Here is a 20,150-nt window from a genome sequence, read left to right as displayed (position 1 = left end):
ATGACATGGTGAAATTTATATATATATAATATCTTTGTTTGTCTGTCTGTCTGTTCCCTATGCATTCTCAAATGGCTCAACCAAATCAAATTTTACAAAGTAATAGTATTACACCCCATGAGTGTCAACATGTAATGCTTTTTTCATTTTGATTAAAACAATATAACATTTTATAGAGATAATCTTTCTATAGTCAACTATACTACATGACATTTTATACCATGACGATGACAAAAACATCACATTTTTGTATATGAGGGTGTATGTGTCTGTGAATGTATGTGTATGAGTGTGTGTGTCTTTCCACATTAGATATGTTATTAAACACACACACATCTATGCATACATATACATATGTGACAACTGACATGCTTGAATGTATGTCTGTGTGTCTCTAAAATTCTTTGTCTCTCTCTGTCTGTCTGTTGCCTATGCATTCTCAAATAGCTTGACCAAATCAAATCAAATTTTACAAGGTAATGGTATCACACCACCCCAAATGTCAACATATAATTTTGTTTTTGATTTCGATTAAAACAATATAACATTTTATAGAGATAATCTTTCTATAGTCAACTATAGTACAGGACATATTATACCATGACGACAATATCATATTTTGTATGTGCGTATGTGTTAGGTACCTTATTAAACACATGCACACATCTACACATACATATACATATGCGATGACTGGCATGCGTGAATGTTTGTCTGTGTCTCTCTTCATTATCATCATCACCATCGTCGTTTAATGTCTGCTTTCCATGCTGGCATGGGTTGGACGGTTTGACTGAGGGGTGGCAAGCCAGAAGGCTGCACCAAGCTGTAGTGGATGCTTTGTATGTGCCACTGGCACTGGCACTGGCATCGACCATGCTTGAATGGTACTTTTTACGTGCCACCAGCATGAGAGCCAGTCAAGCGGCACTGGCAACAATCACACTCGAATGGTCCTTTTTACGTGCCACCAGCACGGGACCAATCAGGCAGCACTGGCATCACCCACACTCGACCTCACAGAATTTGAACTCAGAACATAAAGACGGACAAAATGCTTAGCAGCATTTTGTCCAGTGCAGTAAAGGTTCTGGCCACTTGCTACCTTAATAGTAACAATATTGCATTTTATCCTACACTTTATAGGTCAGCTGGACACACTACAGGAGAGATTCCCTCACAGTTTAGATTCTGATGTGCTTCTTGCTAATTGCTCTTGGGAATACATTGTTTTATGGAACAAAGATTTAGAGGTGAGTCATTTGGTTCAGTCATTTTAACTCTTAGAATCTTTAATTTTCATATTTGTATAGTTCCTGTCTTAGATTTTTATCATTTGTAAATATGTATACCTTGACATCTCATTTCCACCATCCTTTCTCGCTTTCCAACTCAGGTAGCTATGTATCTCCTCCACGAAAAGACGCCTGTTCTCCTATCATACTTCAGCCTCTCAGCACTTGGCATATAGCTACCGTCCTCAAATTTGCACCTCCACTCAGTCAAGAGGTCTTTTCTTACAAGTTATTTGGTGATCTCACCAGTGTCAGTTTCATTAGCTTGCAGTGCTAAGCTCAAATCCTATGAGTGAAACCTGCAATTGACTGGTGCAGTATCCAGAGAAATATATATCTCTCTCAGTCATTTGATACCGTGAAAAACTAAGACAAACACCAGTAATACCTTCTGGTAACAAAAATATACAAAAGGACTTTCGATTCAGCAGTTTCATGATAAATGTCTAAATTTTCAAGTCTCGTTCTTATTAACATGAATAAAATTGGATGGAAACAAAAATGAAAACAAAGTATTAGTAATAAAGTTTGAAAAAACATTATTACCATAGAAAATGTTAGCTACATAAGGCATGTTTTTAGCTGATTTATTAATTTTGCTTTCTTTTTTAGCAATATCATTATCTCCAGACTTCTCTGAATTACCTGAATACCATACAGAATGCAGTCCTTCGACAAGGTTAGTCTTGAAATATTTATCAAAAACAGTGATGATGATGATGTCTCAAACTCTTTTCCTTTAAAATATTTTCCTCTGTCATCTTTACAATGTCCTTAGAACTGTTTTCAGTTCTAAACATATAAGAGAGTGAAAGGAAATAGTTGTTACTGACAGTACATCTTTTCTTTATAAAAATTAATACCATTATCTTTTTCATACACAAATGGAAAAGGATGTGGCATCAACAGTATAATGATGAATTCATAGAATTAAAGAATCAAGTCGAAATCATAGTCATGACCAGTGCCACCTCACTGGCACCTGTGCTGGTGGCATGTAATTCAAGCGTGTGTTGATGCTAGTGCTGCCTGACTGGCTCCCCATGCCGGTGGCATGTAAAAAGACCATGCGAATTTGGTCGATGCCAGTGCCCCCTGACTGGCTCCCATGCTGGTGGCACATAAAAGGCGCCCACTACACTCTCAGAGTGGTTGGTGTTAGGAAGGGCATTCATCTGTAGAAATCTTGCCAGATCAGATTGGATCCTGGTGCACCCTACTTGCTTGCCAGTCCTCAGTCAAACTGTCCAACCCATGCCAGCATGGAAAGTGGACGTTAAATGATGATGATGATGATGATGATGAAAGAGAACCTATATTTGGTTGCTTGACCAAATATCCCTAAAAGCATGTTCTACTATCTTAAGAAGAAAGAGAGGAAGAAATTAAGCAATGTAGTCCTAGATATAAAAATACATGGAATGATCTCAGGGCTGGAAGGCCTTTGAGCATATGTCTACTTGATCAGGTCTGGCCTGGGACTAATCAACAACAATTAATTTATTGATAGTTGATAATAAAATCAATGCCTTGTAACAATAATGGAAAAACTATACAATCTTTAATTGGTGGAAACTCTAATTTTGCAAGATTATTATAGGACACTCATCAAAGCAATTCAGTACCATGACAGCATGTGCTGTCATTTTGGAAGAATCTTCTGACTTCTCAGTACTCTGGAAGTTATTCCTGCATAAAATTGTAAGTTATCATATAAAAAAGTATTATATATGTTATATTAATTATGATAATGATTTCTGACATTGGCACAAGCCTATATTGGTAAGGAGAGGAGCACAGTTAGTTGAATTGACCTCACTACATGGTACTTATTTTATTTTGCCTTACCTATATTTTTTTTTTGTGGAGGCGCAATGGCCCAGTGGTTAGGGCAGCGGACTCGCGGTCATAGGATCACGGTTTTGATTCCCAGACCGGGCGTTGTGAGTGTTTATTGAACGAAAACACCTAAAGCTCCACGAGGCTCTGGCAGGGGATGGTGGCGAACCCTGCTGTACTCTTTCACCACAACTTTCTCTCACTCTTACTTCCTGTTTCTGTTGTGCCTGTAATTCAAAGGGTCAGCCTTCTCACGCTGAATATCCCCGAGAACTATGTTAAGGGTACACGTGTCTGTGGAGTGCTCAGCCACTTGCATGTTAATTTCACAAGTTGCTCGGATCAACTGGAACCCTCGACGTCGTAAGCGACAGAGTGCCAACAAACAAACCTATATTTTTACAAGAACTGTGAATTGACAGAACTGTCAAAAATTTAGTTCAGTTTCCTACTGTTTTTACCATTTCACAATAATAATAATGGAAAGGGAAAAGGTATGACCATAAAACAAAACACATCCTTGAAAATGACCATGTAAAGGTACTATGGGATATGAAACTTCAAATGGATAAGCATATAGAACATTCACATACTCAATGAAGAGAAAAGAATGTATTGTTTCATGCTTGTTTGATAAATGAGTGGAACAAAAGGAATGTGAATCAATAGAGAAATACCAGGACCTAAAATATTAATTTAAAGAATTGGAAATTGTTGTAAAGTTATCATTATCCATATTGTAATAGGAGCATTAGAAACAATTGCAAGAAATTTGAATGATTGACTAAGGATATTGAATGTCAAGATGAATTTCCTGACTCTACAGAAAGCCTATTTGCTTGACATGCCAAAGACTCTCAGAAAGGTGCTTGAAACCAAAGGTTGTTGATGCTACTTAATATCTAGTAATCTAATACTGGCAGAAATACAAAATGCTGAGTGAAAAACAACAGCAATAACATCAATTATAATGATGGGTTCTGGTTTAAGCACAAGGCCAGCAATTTTGAAAGGAGTTGAGTAGTCAATGTCATCAATATCCCCAGTACTTCACTGATTACTTTATTTTATTAACCCTAAACAAAGGCAAGTTGACCTCAGCAGGATTTGAACTCAAAACATAATGGGCTAGAACAAATATCTCAAGGTCGAGCAGTTCTGTCCAGCTACCACTTCTATATAATTAAACTGATAATAGTAATGTTTTCCTTCATTTGTCACAAAGGCAAGGGATCAGCAGATATTAATTAAAAAAGAAATAGAAATGCAACCCAAATCTAAAATCCACTTAGTTGTGTCAGGTTAGTAACTAAGTACAACAATGGGGGATTAGAAAAAAGCTGTTCTAACATGCATATGTGTGCATGTGCACACACACACACGCACACGCATGCACACACACACACACACACACAAAGCATTTAATGTAAATCATAGGACATATGCTTGTAGTCTCTATATATTACCCAGCTACTAATATCAGTATTTATGTGATACCATTTCTAGGTCTAGGAACCATGCTATGGAATATGTTTGCTGTAAAACGTCTCTCAGCAGCTGCTAATCTCATGGAAAAGGTAACATGAAATTTCATTTTGAATTTCTTCTCTTTATCATTCTGTCAATTTAAAAATCTTTATAACATAAAATTGAATTAAGCATGTTTTTTTAACATTTAAGATGTGGAATATACTTGTGGTGACATTCTAGTAAAGTTAAAGGTATAGTTTGTGGACACAAGAAATTGGTACCATATTGTCTTCAAGCCAAGTGTTTGATTTTCACAAAGGCTGACTGTGTCTTTCATTGCTGTTGAGTCAGTAAATTAATTCAATATTATATTTGATTTAGTCAAAAGAAATCAATATCATTATGCTTCTGGAAGGAATCAAATTATCAAATCAATTATTACTGAAAGAGGCCTGAATAAATTAAGTGTTGGCGGTTATAATACTGTAGTAACTCTATTCTGAACTATTAATTATTGTAATATCTCTCCAAGCCCACACTGATTACTCCCACCCACTCCTGCATAATGTGAGAAGCCATGTACTCCTCTACAAGAAATGTGTTTCAGCCCTTCCCTTCATATTTTAAATTCTCTCTCTACTACAGTGTCACTCACTTGAAGGAAATCTTAGTCTTGCAAGCTACATGGTGACCTCACAAGTGTAGTGTCACAAAAAGGCACCCAGTAACCATGCCTGAGCAGACAGAATATGATGCAGTTTTCCAACCTGTTGAAGCCTATTAAACGGTCCAACACATGCCAGCATGGAAGATGAACATTAATAGATGATGAGGAGGATAGTGGTGTAACTCACACTTACAGATGTTTCCTTCTAGCAGTAAAATCCCTTTGTTCAAGCACAAACAATCTCACCCATGCTAGCATGGAAATATGAATGTGAAACTATTTCAAAAACTAACATGTTGCATATGTACCAAAATTCTCATTTTGCTGCAGATATTATGCTACATCTTTAAGATATTTTTATTTTCTATCAGTTTACCTTGCTGGAATATTATGAGTGTTTTACTTAGCGATATATTGGAATAACAAAAATAGAATAAATATTTTGTTAAACATAAGTAACAGAAATAAACCTCTGTAAAAAAATGTAATGTTGTAATGATGTTAATTTTTACGATTTATTCCAATAGATTTGATTTTAATTTTTCTTTTTATTAATTATAGGTTGGAAAACATCCAAAGGAAAGACTGTGTCGTAAAGTAAGTGAAACCTTATGTTCTTTATTGAAAATGAAATAGTCACTGAGTCTTGTTACTCAACAAATTGTGACTGAAACAATGCACTGAATACAGTCTAACCCTGAGTACATTCAGACCAGATTATCTGTGGCTATATGATAACATAACTTGAACATTAGACTGAAATTATAATTTAAAAATCTCTTTAATGTTTGGGTTCTAATCCTGCCCTGAATGACTTGAAAATAAAAATAACTTATAACCTTTTGCATTATTTGGAGTAACACTGCAGACTTAGTATATATGCACAGAGCAAGTTAGAATGTAATTAGAGAGAATATATGACTGGAATATTGAAGAAGTTTGTTAAACACTTGAAAAGTAGGAAAGTTTATGTTGCTGTTGTTGTTTTTTTATTAATCCCTACCTGAGAACACTTCAGATGGCAATTTCCTAGAACTACACTTCATATGTCACTATATAATCAGTAGCGAGAGATCTTGTGGATAATTACCTGACCTGTTCAGGTAGGAATGATCTTTAACCAAGCTTCTTCTGTCTAAATGCTAAATTTGCAGTGAAGAAAGTTATGAATATTTGTCTTTAGGATATATTTTCTTTCTACTTGAAATTTTAAAAAATTACATATATTTTAATATATCTTTTGCAGGAAATTGGAATATCTGATACAATCCTAATTCACTTTGTTGGTCTTGTCAGTCATTTGCTTGCTATTCTCATGAAGGTAAGGCTTAATTGAATAATCAACATTATAACAGAATGACATATTTTGTATGATGAGTCTGATTTTTTACATAAAAATTTTGAATATGAGAATGCATTTCTACATAAAGTATGTATTTCATTCTTCATTAAATTTTGGATTACATGCACATGGAGAGAACATAATTTCCTCCTAGTTAGGTTTTATTCAACTTGATTACCTTGTAAAGATACATTTATAAATACTTTATATTAATTCTTAATGCACTCTGTGTGTGTGTGTGTGTGTGTGTGTGTGTGTGTGTGTGTGTGTGTGTGTGTGTGTGTGTTACATCAACTACAAATTGATATATTACTATTATGCATAAATATACACACATTGGTTGATAATACTAGTTATTTCTTTTTCTTAGCTAAAGAGAAATGTTTGGGTTGGTGGAAGAGAAATCCTATAGTAAGATGGTTCATAGAATGAAGATTCCTGCATGCTTTGTCTAAATGTATTATGAATGATACAGTTAATGAATTAAAGTGGTAATACATACAAAACAGAGTAAAAAGGATTCTTTTGAATAGGGTTGAGATACAACTGGCAAGCCTGGAAGAATAGTATGTTGTAATAACAGTAGAAAAATTAATGTAAATATGTAATTAAAAGATGGGCATGGTCTGAAGTCTTTCGGTGAAGGTGGGTGATGTCGCATGATACAGTAATGACAACTAAAAATAACTAAACATAGAAATTGTAATTTCTGTTTTCATATAATTATACACTTTTTGGAAGTAAACATTTAAATCTTTATTTTCAATTTTACTTCATGGAGTTTCTATAAAGTGTATCTATGTGTCTTAATATATATGTGAGACAAATAGTGTAAATACTGCTTTTATCTGAAGACTATTATCGGTGTGAAGTGAAACCATTCTAAATAAGGAGAGAAGTGCTGATTATGAACCTAAGTCACCAAGTTTATTGTAGAGGATCTCATAACGCATTGGGTCATAAAAGTACTACTTTGAAACATCATCTTCACATAGGGTATTCAACACAAGTCAGGTTAGTTGCATCTAATTCTCTACAAGTTATTCTCATTGGAGGGTTTCACTTGAGCACATGCAAATGAAGAAATCATCTTTAATTATACAACTCTCTCATAATACTTATTTAAAGATAGATGGATTGTAACATTTGAAAGACAGCTGTCTTAGCTATGGAAGGGGCTCTATACTGCACCAATGATAGTATATGAAGCACAGGTCCTCTAGTTTGTAGACCAAGATGCTCTCAAATTTGCCAGTTGCAAAATTTCACACCAATAACTACCCACCTTTAAAGTATAAGAGCATGATATTGTAGTATTCTTCATAAAAATTGTCTTCAACTTCTTAGTCTACGATATATTATCTTATCATAATATAATTTCTAATTCCTTTGCTTGCATTCTTTTTCTTTTCCATTTCGTTTTGTTTTCTTTTAATTTTTCAGTTCACCAATTCACATGTGAGTACATGTATAGCTATACATATTGCTTGTATAAAGACAAAGTATTCAAATTCATGTTTTGGTCTCGATCTTCCTCTGGCACTTTTATCTTCTTACATCATTTCTTTTCTTGATATTGTCAATGTACATTTTATATATATATATATATATATATATATATATATATATATCGTATGTATAATATGTATAAATAGCTCAAAATATCTGGCAGTGTTGGCTACAGCCTAGTCACCCGTATTACGAACCAGGTGATATACGAAGGAGTCATACCCAATGACTGGTGTAGCAGCACCATAGTAAACTGCTACAAAGGTAAAGGTGACACTTTAGATACTAATAATTACAGAGGCATCAAGCTGTTAGATCAGGTTATGAAAGTTACGGAGAGGGTCATAGCCCAACTAATTAGGGAGCGAATCAATTTAGATGAGATGCAGTTTGGGTTCGTGCCAGGTAAAAGCACCACTGATGCCATATTTCTAGTGAGACAGCTGCAGGAGAAATATCTAGCCAAGGATAAACCTCTGTACCTGGCCTTCATTGACATGGAGAAAGCCTTTGACAGGGTCCCCCGATCCCTTATCTGGTGGTCAATGAGGACACTTGGGATAGAAGAATGGTTAGTGAGAGCTGTGCGAGCCATGTACAGAGATGCTGTCAGTAAGGTGAAGGTTGGAAATGAGTACAGTAATGAATTCCGGGTAGAGGTAGGGGTCCACCAAGGTTCCGTCCTCAGCCCCCTCCTATTTATCATAGTCCTCCAGGCGATCACAGAGGAATTCAAGACAGGTTGCCCCTGGGAGCTCCTCTATGCTGATGACCTTGCACTAATTGCGCAGTCACTATCAGAACTAGAGGAGAAGTTTAAGGTGTGGAAGCAAGGACTAGAATCGAAGGGCCTTAGAGTCAACCTAGCAAAAACCAAAATCCTAATAAGTAGGAAGGTAGATAAAACACAAACCCCTTCAGGTAGATGGCCCTGCTCAGTATGCAGTAAAGGAGTAGGTAGTAACTCTATAAGATGTACCCGGTGCAAGCTATGGACACATAAGAGGTACAGCAATATCAAAGGCAGATTAACTACAAAGTTAGTCTTTGTATGTGGCAGATGTTCAGGTGCAATAAACACTGTAAACAAACAGGAAACAACTTCTATCTCATTCCAGGGAGAAAAACTAGGGGTAGTTGATAGCTTCCGCTATCTGGGTGACCAAGTTAGTAGTGGGGGTGGGTGCGCTGAAAGTGTAACTGCTAGAATAAGAATAGCCTGGGCCAAGTTTAGAGAGCTCTTACCTCTGCTGGCGACAAAGGGACTCTCACTCAGAGTAAAAGGCAGACTGTATGACGCATGTGTACGAACAGCCATGCTACATGGCAGTGAAACATGGGCTGTAACTGCTGAGGACATGTGTAAGCTCGCAAGAAATGAAGCCAGTATGCTCCGCTGGATGTGTAATGTAAATGTGCATACCCGTGAGAGTGTAAGTATCTTGAGAGAAAAGCTGAACATAAGAAGCATCAGTAGTGGTGTGCAAGAGAGACGATTGCGCTGGTTTGGACATGTGGTGAGAATGAATGAGGATAGCTGCGTGAAAAAGTGCCACTCCCTAACAGTTGAGGGAACCCGTGGAAGAGGTAGGCCCAGGAAGACCTGGGCTGAGGTGGTGAGGCAAGACCTTCGAACATTGGGCCTCACCGAGGCGATGACTACTGACCGAGACCTTTGGAAATGTGCTGTGCGTGAGAAGACCTGGCAAGCCAAGTGAGATCGTTGCCAGGACCCCTGGACTGGCTCTTGTGCGGGTGGCACATAAGATGTACCAACCTGAGCGAGATCGTTGCCAGTGCCCCTGGACTGGCTCTTGTGTGGGTGGCACATAAAAGACACCATTTCGAGCGTGGCCGTTTTCATGCGGGTGACACGTAAAAGCACCCACTACACTCTCTGAGTGGTTGGCGTTAGGAAGGGCATCCAGCTGTAGAAACTCTGCCAAATTAGATTGGAGCCTGGTGTAGCCATCCGGTTGCACCAGTCCTCAGTCAAATCGTCCAACCCATGCTAGCATGGAAAGCGGACGTTAAAGGATGATGATGATGATGATGATGATGATACAATTATATAGAATATGTATATATTTTCTACCTTTTAAATTAATTCATTGGACTGCAGCCATGCTGGGGCACTGCCTCAAAGGGATTAGCCTAACAAATTGACCCCAGTACTTCTTTATTTTATGCCTGGCACTTATTTTATCAGTCACATTTGCCAAACTGCTAAGTTACAGAGATGTAAACAAACCAACACCAGTTGTCAACCAATGGTGAGACACATATAGATGGACAGGCTTTCAGTTTCCATCTACCAAATCCACTAACAAGACAATTGCTCAAAGTGCCATGCAACAGGACTGAGCCTGGGACCATGTGGCTGTAAAGCAAACTTCTTATCAGCCATAATATTTATATATAATATATGATACATATATATCGTCGTCGTCGTTGTTTAACGTCTGCTTTCCATGCTAGCATGGGTTGGACGATTTGACTGAGGACTGGTGAAACCAGATATCTATATATATATATATATATATATATATGTATATAGGTTATGAAGGGTAATGGAGTCAACCAGACCCAAATGATACAGGTAATACCGCGTAAGTGCTGTATACCGACTAGTTTTCCCCAGATGTGGTTGCAACATGAATGGGGAATATAACATGGGTCGTGTATTAGCGTGTGTCTATGCATTCTTTTTATATATATATATATATATATATATATATATATAATCAGTCAGTAGTTCATAAGTCTGGAAAAAACACTAAAAAAGTTTTTTGAGCAGTAATATTTTACATAGTCATTAGTTATGGCTGGTCAGAAAGTTACTGTTGGTTTCATGTCTGTTATTGCTCTTAGCAATATAGGTAACTCATCAGACCCACTGCCCAGAGATACACAACCTCGTTACTAATAGAGGTAAGAATAAAGTCTTGGTCAGCAAGGTTGTGAAAAAAACCCCTGAAATGAAATTCTTTAAAGTGCAAACCTTTCTGAGTGAGATAGAGTTATCTTCTTTTGTCCCTTTGAATGTTTCCAGTTGTGTCTGAAAAGAGTCAGTTTATGTATGATTTCAGATCACTAGTCAGTAAGCAGTTAAGTCCATGTTTCCAACACAAATTTTCTCTCATGAGAGCACTGACTAAACATTTCACTTTTGGAATTCAAGAAGCTCCCTCATCAAATGAATTTCTGGGGATCCTTGCTTGCATTGTCTACTCCTCATTGAGGTATGGTCCAGGCTGTTTTAGGAGCTTCCATTAATCCTGTATGGCATTCCCTATTCTTTTAAATGCCATATGTAGATGGCCAAAGACATAACAGTGTGCTTCTCTGAGATCCTAAAAGATGACCTGTGATTATTTAGTTGCTGCGCTTTTTGGTTATAGTTGGTCAGAAAGTTACCATTGGTTTCTCGTGTAAATTTCAGCTTACCCGCATCATCAGACTATGGTTTACTTTCGTCTTTCTGCTTTATATAGATTTTTCACAGGGTATTGCTTTGGTAGGTGGAGTAATGTCATTGAGAATTAGGTATTATGTAAGTAGAGAGGAGAAGTAGTTGTTTAGGAAGAGGGTTGACAGAAGTTACGAGGAAAGTACATGTTTGTAGAGTGTGGATTGAGGGGGAAAGGTTGAGGAGACAGTTATTCTGGTTTGATAGTGAAAGTTTGTTATAGTTTGGGTTCAGTCAGATATGCATGTAAAGGAGTCAACAGATGTATCATATGCAGGGTCATACTTTATGTTGGTTGAAGTTTTTCTTGTTACTAACCAAAACTCTTTGCACATAAGAATTGTTTAATGCTACTTTGGGGTTCATAAAACAAAATGCTTATAGGTTAGCATAGGTCAGATGGAGATAAAAGTTAATGTTGTTTTTAGTAGCTTTCTTATAAGAAATTTAAAACTATTTTTAAAAGTGTTAGCTTGAATAGATTATGTTATTACAAAATGTTTATTGGAGCATTTGAATGTTTCTACATACAAATGTTGACAAATGCAACTATAGAAGATGCATTTTACTGTAGAGACATGCATCTTTAAGGATATATATGTAGCCATTCCAAAAGTAAATAGACACGCCTCATTCTATCTATACATATATATATATCATCATCATCGTTTAACGTCTGCTTTCCATGCTAGCATGGGTTGGACGATTTGACTGAGGACTGGTGAACCAGATGGCTACACCAGGCTCCAATCTGATTTGGCAGAGTTTCTACAGCTGGATGCCCTTCCTAATACCAACCACTCCAAGAGTGTAGTGGGTGCTTTTATGTGCCACCGGCACGAAGGCCAGTCAGGAGAGAATAAGCAGAGCAAGAGCACACACAAAGATGGAAAGTGCCATTGAGGAGGTCACAGATGTGTGACAAAAGACTTCAGGACAATGGACATGAGTTAGAATAAGAACAGTAATAAACGAGTGAAGAACAAATGTATAGTGTGTGTGTTTATTTGGCAAAAAAAAAATGGCCATCCCAAAATACAACAATATATATATATATATATATATATATATATAAGTATCTTGAGAGAAAAGCTGAACATAAGAAGCATCAGTTGTGGTGTGCAAGAGAGACGATTGCGCTGGTTTGGACATGTGGTGAGAATGAATGAGGATAGCTGCGTGAAAAAGTGCCACTCCCTGACAGTTGAGGGAACCCGTGGAAGAGGTAGGCCCGGGAAGACCTGGGCTGAGGTGGTGAGGCAAGACCTTCGAACATTGGGCCTCACCGAGGCGATGACTACTGACCGAGACCTTTGGAAATGTGCTGTGCGTGAGAAGACCCGGCAAGCCAAGTGAGATCGTTGCCAGGGCCCCTGGACTGGCTCTTGTGCGGGTGGCACATAAGATGTACCATCCTGAGCGTGACCGTTGCCAGTACCGCCTGACTGGCCTGGTAGGGTTTTCGAACGAGATCATTGCCAGTGCCCCTGGACTGGCTCTTGTGCGGGTGGCACATGAAAGACACCATTTCGAGCGTAGCCGTTTTCGTGCGGGTGACACATAAAAGCACCCACTACACTCTCTGAGTGATTGGCGTTAGGAAGGGCATCCAGCTGTAGAAACTCTGCCAAATTAGATTGGAGCCTGGTGTTGCCATCCGGTTTCACCAGTCCTCAGTCAAATCGTCCAATCCATGCTAGCATGGAAAGCGGACGTTAAACGATGATGATGATGATGATGATATATATAAATGAGGTGTCTGTTTACTTTTAAGATGTCCCTCTGTGTGTGTATGTGTGTATACACACATACATACATACATACATCATAAGAATTTATAAACTTTTGAGACAACATGGAAAATTCTTTTTGGGAATTGGTACTCGAAGTACATATAAAGATTATGTTACTATAATATACACTGGTTTGATAGTGGAAGTTTCAGGCAGACAAGTAAAGGAATCACTAGATGTATCCTATTCAATAATTCTTAAGATGCCAACAACATACAATAGAAAAATTAAAAGGATTACTTCAGTACAATGGTAGAATACTTATTGTTTTTTCAGGAGATGTGGTTTCAAGACCCATAGGCAGCCTTTGACTTTTTCTTTCCAAAAAGGTTCTTCAAATCAATATTTACTTGCTTTATATGTATTTCAAGAACCAATTCCCAAAAAAATTATTCCATGTTCTCTCAAAAGTTTATAATCTCTTATGATGTCAACAAGATATATATATATATATATATATATATATATATATATATATATATATTCTACAAAATGATTATAATAAAAGGGAATATAAGAGTGTTGCATATCCTAGTTGTTATGATGACTCTACTCTAATGCAGTTGTTATTTATTAAATTTCAATTTCTGTAATTCTGTAATTGAATCAGTGTTCTTACTATCTTAAACACTTCACTGTATTCCTACACATAATCTGCTTAACCTGAAAACAAATGCCATTCCTAGAGAGGAGTTCTATGTGGTTACTTGGTCTGCTAGAAATAGCAGCCAAATTACACTGCCATCTAAAAAAAAAGTGAACACATTGGATGATGTAGTCAGAACTGAAAAGTGGTGTTTGGAGATCATTACTGGCATTTTGATCATAGGTCTACTTGGTCAATGTCAATTGGGGGTTAATGAACAACAAATGGGTTGTTGGTATCAGAAGGGGCAATCAATCATAGAAATTAATTTCAACAGGAAAGAAGTAATTATATGGAATTTTTTCCCTCAGCCTACCATATAAAACAGTAGAGTTGTATCTGGACAATGCTGCTTTACAGCCAATTTTTGGTACAGGCTGAAATTAGTGTGTACTGAAATTGCCACTTTTTTTTTTTTTTAATTTGCAAGTTTGTCACTTCTCTCTATCATTTTATCACTGAAGCTGTAAAAGACAAAGTCAGCTCTCATGTAATTTGGGCTTGTAATTTAATCAGATTATTTAACCTTTTGCTATTTGCAATCTTGTGATGTTCATCGAGTTTTGTAGAATGGGAAGGAGTACACTGCAGTCTGGGTTGGAATCATTTACCCCATTAATATCCTTGTGAAATGCATAGACAACATAATTTGCTATTGCCACGAGTTGTAGGTTTCATGCATAGAAATTTATTCTTGTTGTTTTTGTCCTAAGCTAAGTCTGATGAAACAAGTCTGTGATCAAACACACATTTGTGACATTGTATCTTTTTGTATATCTAGGAACTACATTATCCAATATGTCCTTCTCTCTTTAAAGAGGTACAGTGCAATGTGAAGGCAATTTTGTTTCAATTTCAATTAGGTTGTGAAGTCTCACAGAACCTCCCTCATTGGCTTGTTGCTTCATGAAATGTGATGTGTCACACCAGATTTGTTACTCTGTTCAGAATTAGTTTATGAAACATCGCACAACATAATGCAACAACCTTCAAACTGTCAACTACATTATTTGTATGTTCTTAGATTCTGTATATTTCATATCTCTGCTGTTCTCTAAACCAGTATCTGTGTGAAGGGCTTTCTAATATGTATGTTATGTGGTGAGGGCATCTAAGCAGTTATTTTTATAGATCATCATCATTTAGCATCCATTTTCCATGCTGGCATGGGTTAAACTGGAACTGGTAAGCTAGAGAGCTGTACCAAGCTCCAGTCTGTTTTGACTTGGTTTCTATAGATAGATGACCTTCGTAATGACAACCACTTCAAAGAGTGTACTGGGTGCCTTTAACATGTCACTGGCATGAAAAAAAGAAACCACAGTAAGAAAAATTATCTCCAACTTGCTAACAACTGAAACCATTTACTCTATATACAACAGTTTTATATTTGCATCGTATATGTAAGACAGGATATGATTTCAACTAGTGGGATATGTTCTTAACAAAACAAAAATCCCAGATGGGTAGTGAGTGAATAATAGAACAAGTTGACTACTATCCCCATGCAAAAATAGAATATTTCATATAACAAGTTTCTTCACATATATAAAAAGATATAAGGTCCCCATATTTATAATTTATACACACATTATGTACATGTGTGTACATTTGGATAAATAGACATATTAACTTCTTGTGTATTTGATCTGTAATGTATGGAACTTTTGATTTCTGTAATTTCTTCGTTATCTTTCCTGAAAATGCACATATATATATATATTTTAAATATTCCATAAAAAGAGAATGTGTGTGTGTGTGTATACACATACACACAAAATAAAAAAAGACATTTTTTATATATTCTTTAACATTTGCATGGTTTAGATAGAATTTAAAACCTGATATTCCAAATTTAAAAAATCCCATTCTATGTTGTACAATGTTTTTTCTGTCTGTCATTTTGGTATTTTCTATTTTTATATTGTTTGCATTTTTTATACACACATATTTAGACACACACCCACACAAACAACACACTCTCTCTCTCTCCATAAATCTAATCAGTTAACTCTATGTAGATTGTAATGTTTCCTTTTGTCATCCATTCATACAAGAAGTAGCAAAAATTTCATTTTGTTTTGAAATTGTTTATCATCATCATTTTAACATCTACTTTTCCATGCTTGCATGGATCAGACAAAATTTATTATGGCAGATTTTCTTCAGCCAGATGCCTGTCCTGTTGCCAACTCTTACCAGATTTCAAGCAAGATATTTCCCTATGGCCAGACGTGTTTTATGGAAAATTAGAAACAAATGACACTGCCTGTATGATGGTGACACTCGTTTACAACTATTGTGTAAATGTCAACACACGCATTTACATATACACTCACACATTTACACACAACGGGCTTTCTTTCATTTTCCATCTACCAAATCCACTCACAAGGCTTTGGTTTGCCCAAAGTTATTATAGAAGACACTTCTTAACTACAAAACTGTTCCTGCATGAAAATTAATAAATTATTAGTAACTATAGTTTCACACTGAGAACAATACATTGTTATAAACAGTAAAATGTCAATTGGCAATTTCTGTCTCAGATAAGGACTTTTTATGAATAACTATCTACGAATTCTAGAATATTATAATAAACATGTGTGAAATCAAGTCCAGCTGAAGTGACTTTGTGCACATGCAAAATTTGTAAGAATGTGAGATGTTACAGCAATTCTGAATGCAAAATAAACGTAAATCAATAACTAACAGGAGATAAACACCTAAACTGATCAATATTAAATTATGTATGACATTTTATGTCTTTAATTCCCTCTCCATTTCAGGCAAATTGTGAAGCAGACGAAGTACCAGTTTTTAATATTGAGCCCCTCTGGCAAACTATTCGTGGACCAGCTTCCCTTGTAGAGCTGGCAGTAGATCAGAAAGCTACAAATTATGGCTTATTACTCCACCATTACCTGCTCTGTCAGTTTATGTATGCCATCTTAAAATTTGGTTTGAAATCTGTCAAAGTTCTCTCCCTTTTTGATTGCAAGGTTGGTATCTTACTGTTACATATTCGCTTATATGTTCACCTAGTTTTATTATCTAGTTGTCCTTTTTCACATTCACCATTTCTGATAATATTTATAATGACTTGAACAGAAGAGGAAGAGTTGTATCCGTGGCTTTTACAGAGACCTTTAAGATTGGCGGGGGATAAAGGAGAAAGAAACCACAAATCATGAATTGTTGCAATTACTGGAAGCAGCATACTGAGATATTGAGTTACCATGAGACTGGAGATGTCTGAATACTTGCAACAGAGGGCCAGGTATTAGTCTTAAACTAGGTAACAGATTAACCTTTAGTATTTAATCTGGCTATATCCAGCCCAAATATTTTACATGTTAAAACTGACCAAATCCAACTTCTCACACCTGCCCTACAATATAATTCTAAAAATATACAAACACACCATTGAAATCTTGAAGCTACAAAATAATGCATGATTAATTCAAAACAATGTGAATAAATAAACAATACATTTGACAAACAATTCTGAATGCTAAAGGGTTAAATTTCTTCACCTAAGAAAAAGTACTGTCCATCTAATGAGCTTTTGTATTATATCCATTTGCCCAATTTCTCTTTGGTTGACTTGAAACTTTGATAGAAAATACTTACCCCAGGAGACACAGTGATTGTGAAATGAACTTTTTTGCTCATGTCTTCATGTAAACTATTTTTCTCAATTACCAACCCTTTCACTTGAGATATATATATATATACACACATTGTAACAAGTGATTTGATGAGAGTGATGGTGGTGATATTATCTATGATGTCAAAGCATGGAATAAATTACCCCCAAATTCCTTAAATTTGCCAAAACTACTCTTATGTACATATGTGCTCTGTTCTCTTTATGGCTCTTTTATTTTTATTTTTTCTGTCCTTTTTATTCTGTGTTTTGTACATGCATCTTTGACTATCATTGCTGTCTTTCTTTACATGATTTATTGCTTCTTTATGTCTCTTCTTTTGCTTTTTTCCAGCAAGTTGTAATACACCTGAACACTAAATACAATAAGCTCGTTTTTATTATTATTTTATGTCAACAGTAATGTTGTTATGAGAAGAACTAATTCTGAGATTCCATCCACATGAATGACAATAGCTATGTTGCAGTTAACATATTTAATACAGGAGAATTAGATAGGTAACTAGAAATAAATATACAGTGAGAAAAAAAATATTAGCCATTTACTAATATTATATTAATGTTGGAAATGTAAAAGATATTAGTCACTAATAGTTATTGTTTTTTTTTTTCTTACTGCATATATATTTCTTGTTAGCTATTTAACACAGCATGCATTAAATATATTAATGATAGTTTCAAATTTTGGCTCAAGGCCAGTTATTTCAAAAGAGGGGCTAAGTCAATTACATAACCCCAGTGCTCAACTGGTATTTATTTTATCAGCCTGAAAGGACGAAAGGCAAAGTTGACGTTGACAGAATATGAACTCAGAACGTAAACATGCCACTAAACAATTTGCCTGGTGTGCTAACGATTCTGCCAGCTTGCCACTTTCTAAATATATTAATATTAATTTAACGACTTGAATAATGTTGATAGTGGCACTGACAATATTGAAAGTAGTGACAGTAATTACAAAAATGGTATGATAATAATTATATTGATAATGATGGTAGTGGTGGTGCAGGTAATAGATTCATTGATTTGTTTATTTTCATTTTCACTATCTTCAACTTTCAGGGACAGAACTCTTTCTTCAAAGATTTGCATACCCATCCTGCTCTACCCACTAAACTCAAAGATGCTAACATCCTTGCAGAGAGGAATAAAGTAAGTTAAATTTCTTTTCTTTTACATGTGTGTGTGTGTATATATGTATATATATATATGTATATATATATATATATATATATATATATATATATATATATATATATATATATATATATATATATATATATATATATATATATGAATAATGTGTGTATATGTGTGTACAAGTGAGTAGACAAATGAAATTAAAAGACACTCAACAAGAATGTACATACTTGTGCACACACCAATACATACATCCTAAACATGTTCACACATGCACACATATGTTACAACCAATAACACACCTGTAGAAGGTGTTTCAAAAAATTTGATATCATTTCGCAATCTTATAACTTTGCCAGTTCGTGTTCAAATGACTTCAAATTTTAACAGCATGTGTAGAAACAGGTCAAAGTTTTATGTTTAATGTTTGATATGTTTATCTCTTCAGGTATAGAAATGGCATTCACTAGAAGAGAAAAGGCGTTTTGTGTGTTGGAGTATGCTCAAACACAGTCGAACAAGACTGTGCAGTGTGCATTTGTGAGAGAGTTCTCTAAAAAGTCACCAACGGCAATGCAGATTTGGACATGGCACAAAAAATTCAAAGAGGAAAGCTGTCTGCAGGGCAAAAGGATCTGGACGACCTCTAACATCGGAAGAGATAGTTGAGCGGGTTCGCCAAAAACTCTTGCGAAGCCTCAAGAAGTCCATAAAAAGAACAAGTCTGGAAACCCAAATTCCTCCAACGACAGTTTGGCATGTCCTGAGGAAACACTTGCTGATGAAACCCTACAAGCTGCAGCTCGTTCAGGTTATAACAGCAAATGACAAGCAAAAGTACAAACAATTCTGTGTTGATATGCAAGAGAAACTTGAAGAATCTGGGTTCAAGGAATGTCTTGTTTTCAGTGATGAGGCCACATTTCATACGAATGGCAAAGTCAGTAACCATAATGTTCTCATTTGGGGCAGAGAAAATCCCCAGGCCACAGTTGAGTGTGAGAGGGACTCACCAAAAGTGAATGTGTTCTGTGCCATCTCCAAGAAGCATCTTCATGGCTCATTTTTCATTGAGGGAAATGTGACTGGCGACATGAAATTGTTCATGGAATCCACTAACCTTTGAATTTCTCATTCAAATTTTGAGGAATAAATCTTATGTTGCTCAACATTAAGCCTGTTGAGGTTCATTTGCTTTGACTCTGTAGTTTCTGTGATATTTACATCTCAAATGATATCAAATTTTTTGAAACACCTTGTATTTACACACACACACAACCACTAGCACATCCATGTACTTGTACACCTAG

At 36.0% G+C, this 20,150-nt stretch overlaps 1 protein-coding gene across 2 annotated transcripts in view; it reads left to right on the top strand.

Annotated features, from left to right (window-relative positions):
- The window catches only part of LOC106879836 (rab3 GTPase-activating protein non-catalytic subunit), a 74,680-nt gene that overhangs the window by 46,628 nt on the left and 7,902 nt on the right, over window positions 1–20,150 (top strand). The window contains exons 25-32 of one of the 2 annotated variants that reach the window (XM_014929540.3): window positions 1,147–1,253; window positions 1,908–1,974; window positions 4,641–4,711; window positions 5,833–5,868; window positions 6,518–6,592; window positions 8,057–8,071; window positions 16,820–17,032; window positions 18,763–18,852. In XM_014929540.3, coding sequence (XP_014785026.1) covers window positions 1,147–1,253; window positions 1,908–1,974; window positions 4,641–4,711; window positions 5,833–5,868; window positions 6,518–6,592; window positions 8,057–8,071; window positions 16,820–17,032; window positions 18,763–18,852 — 674 coding nt within the window. The remainder of the gene's footprint in view (window positions 1–1,146; window positions 1,254–1,907; window positions 1,975–4,640; window positions 4,712–5,832; window positions 5,869–6,517; window positions 6,593–8,056; window positions 8,072–16,819; window positions 17,033–18,762; window positions 18,853–20,150) is intronic. The other variant, XM_014929541.3, reaches the window with a different exon arrangement.

The sequence above is a fragment of the Octopus bimaculoides genome, chromosome 11, assembly GCF_046866305.1.
Source record: "Octopus bimaculoides isolate indiv1 chromosome 11, ASM4686630v1, whole genome shotgun sequence".
Lineage (NCBI taxonomy): Eukaryota > Metazoa > Mollusca > Cephalopoda > Octopoda > Octopodidae > Octopus > Octopus bimaculoides.
The sequence above is the reverse complement of the archived record's forward strand: the minus strand, read 5'-3'. Positions and strand labels throughout refer to the sequence as shown.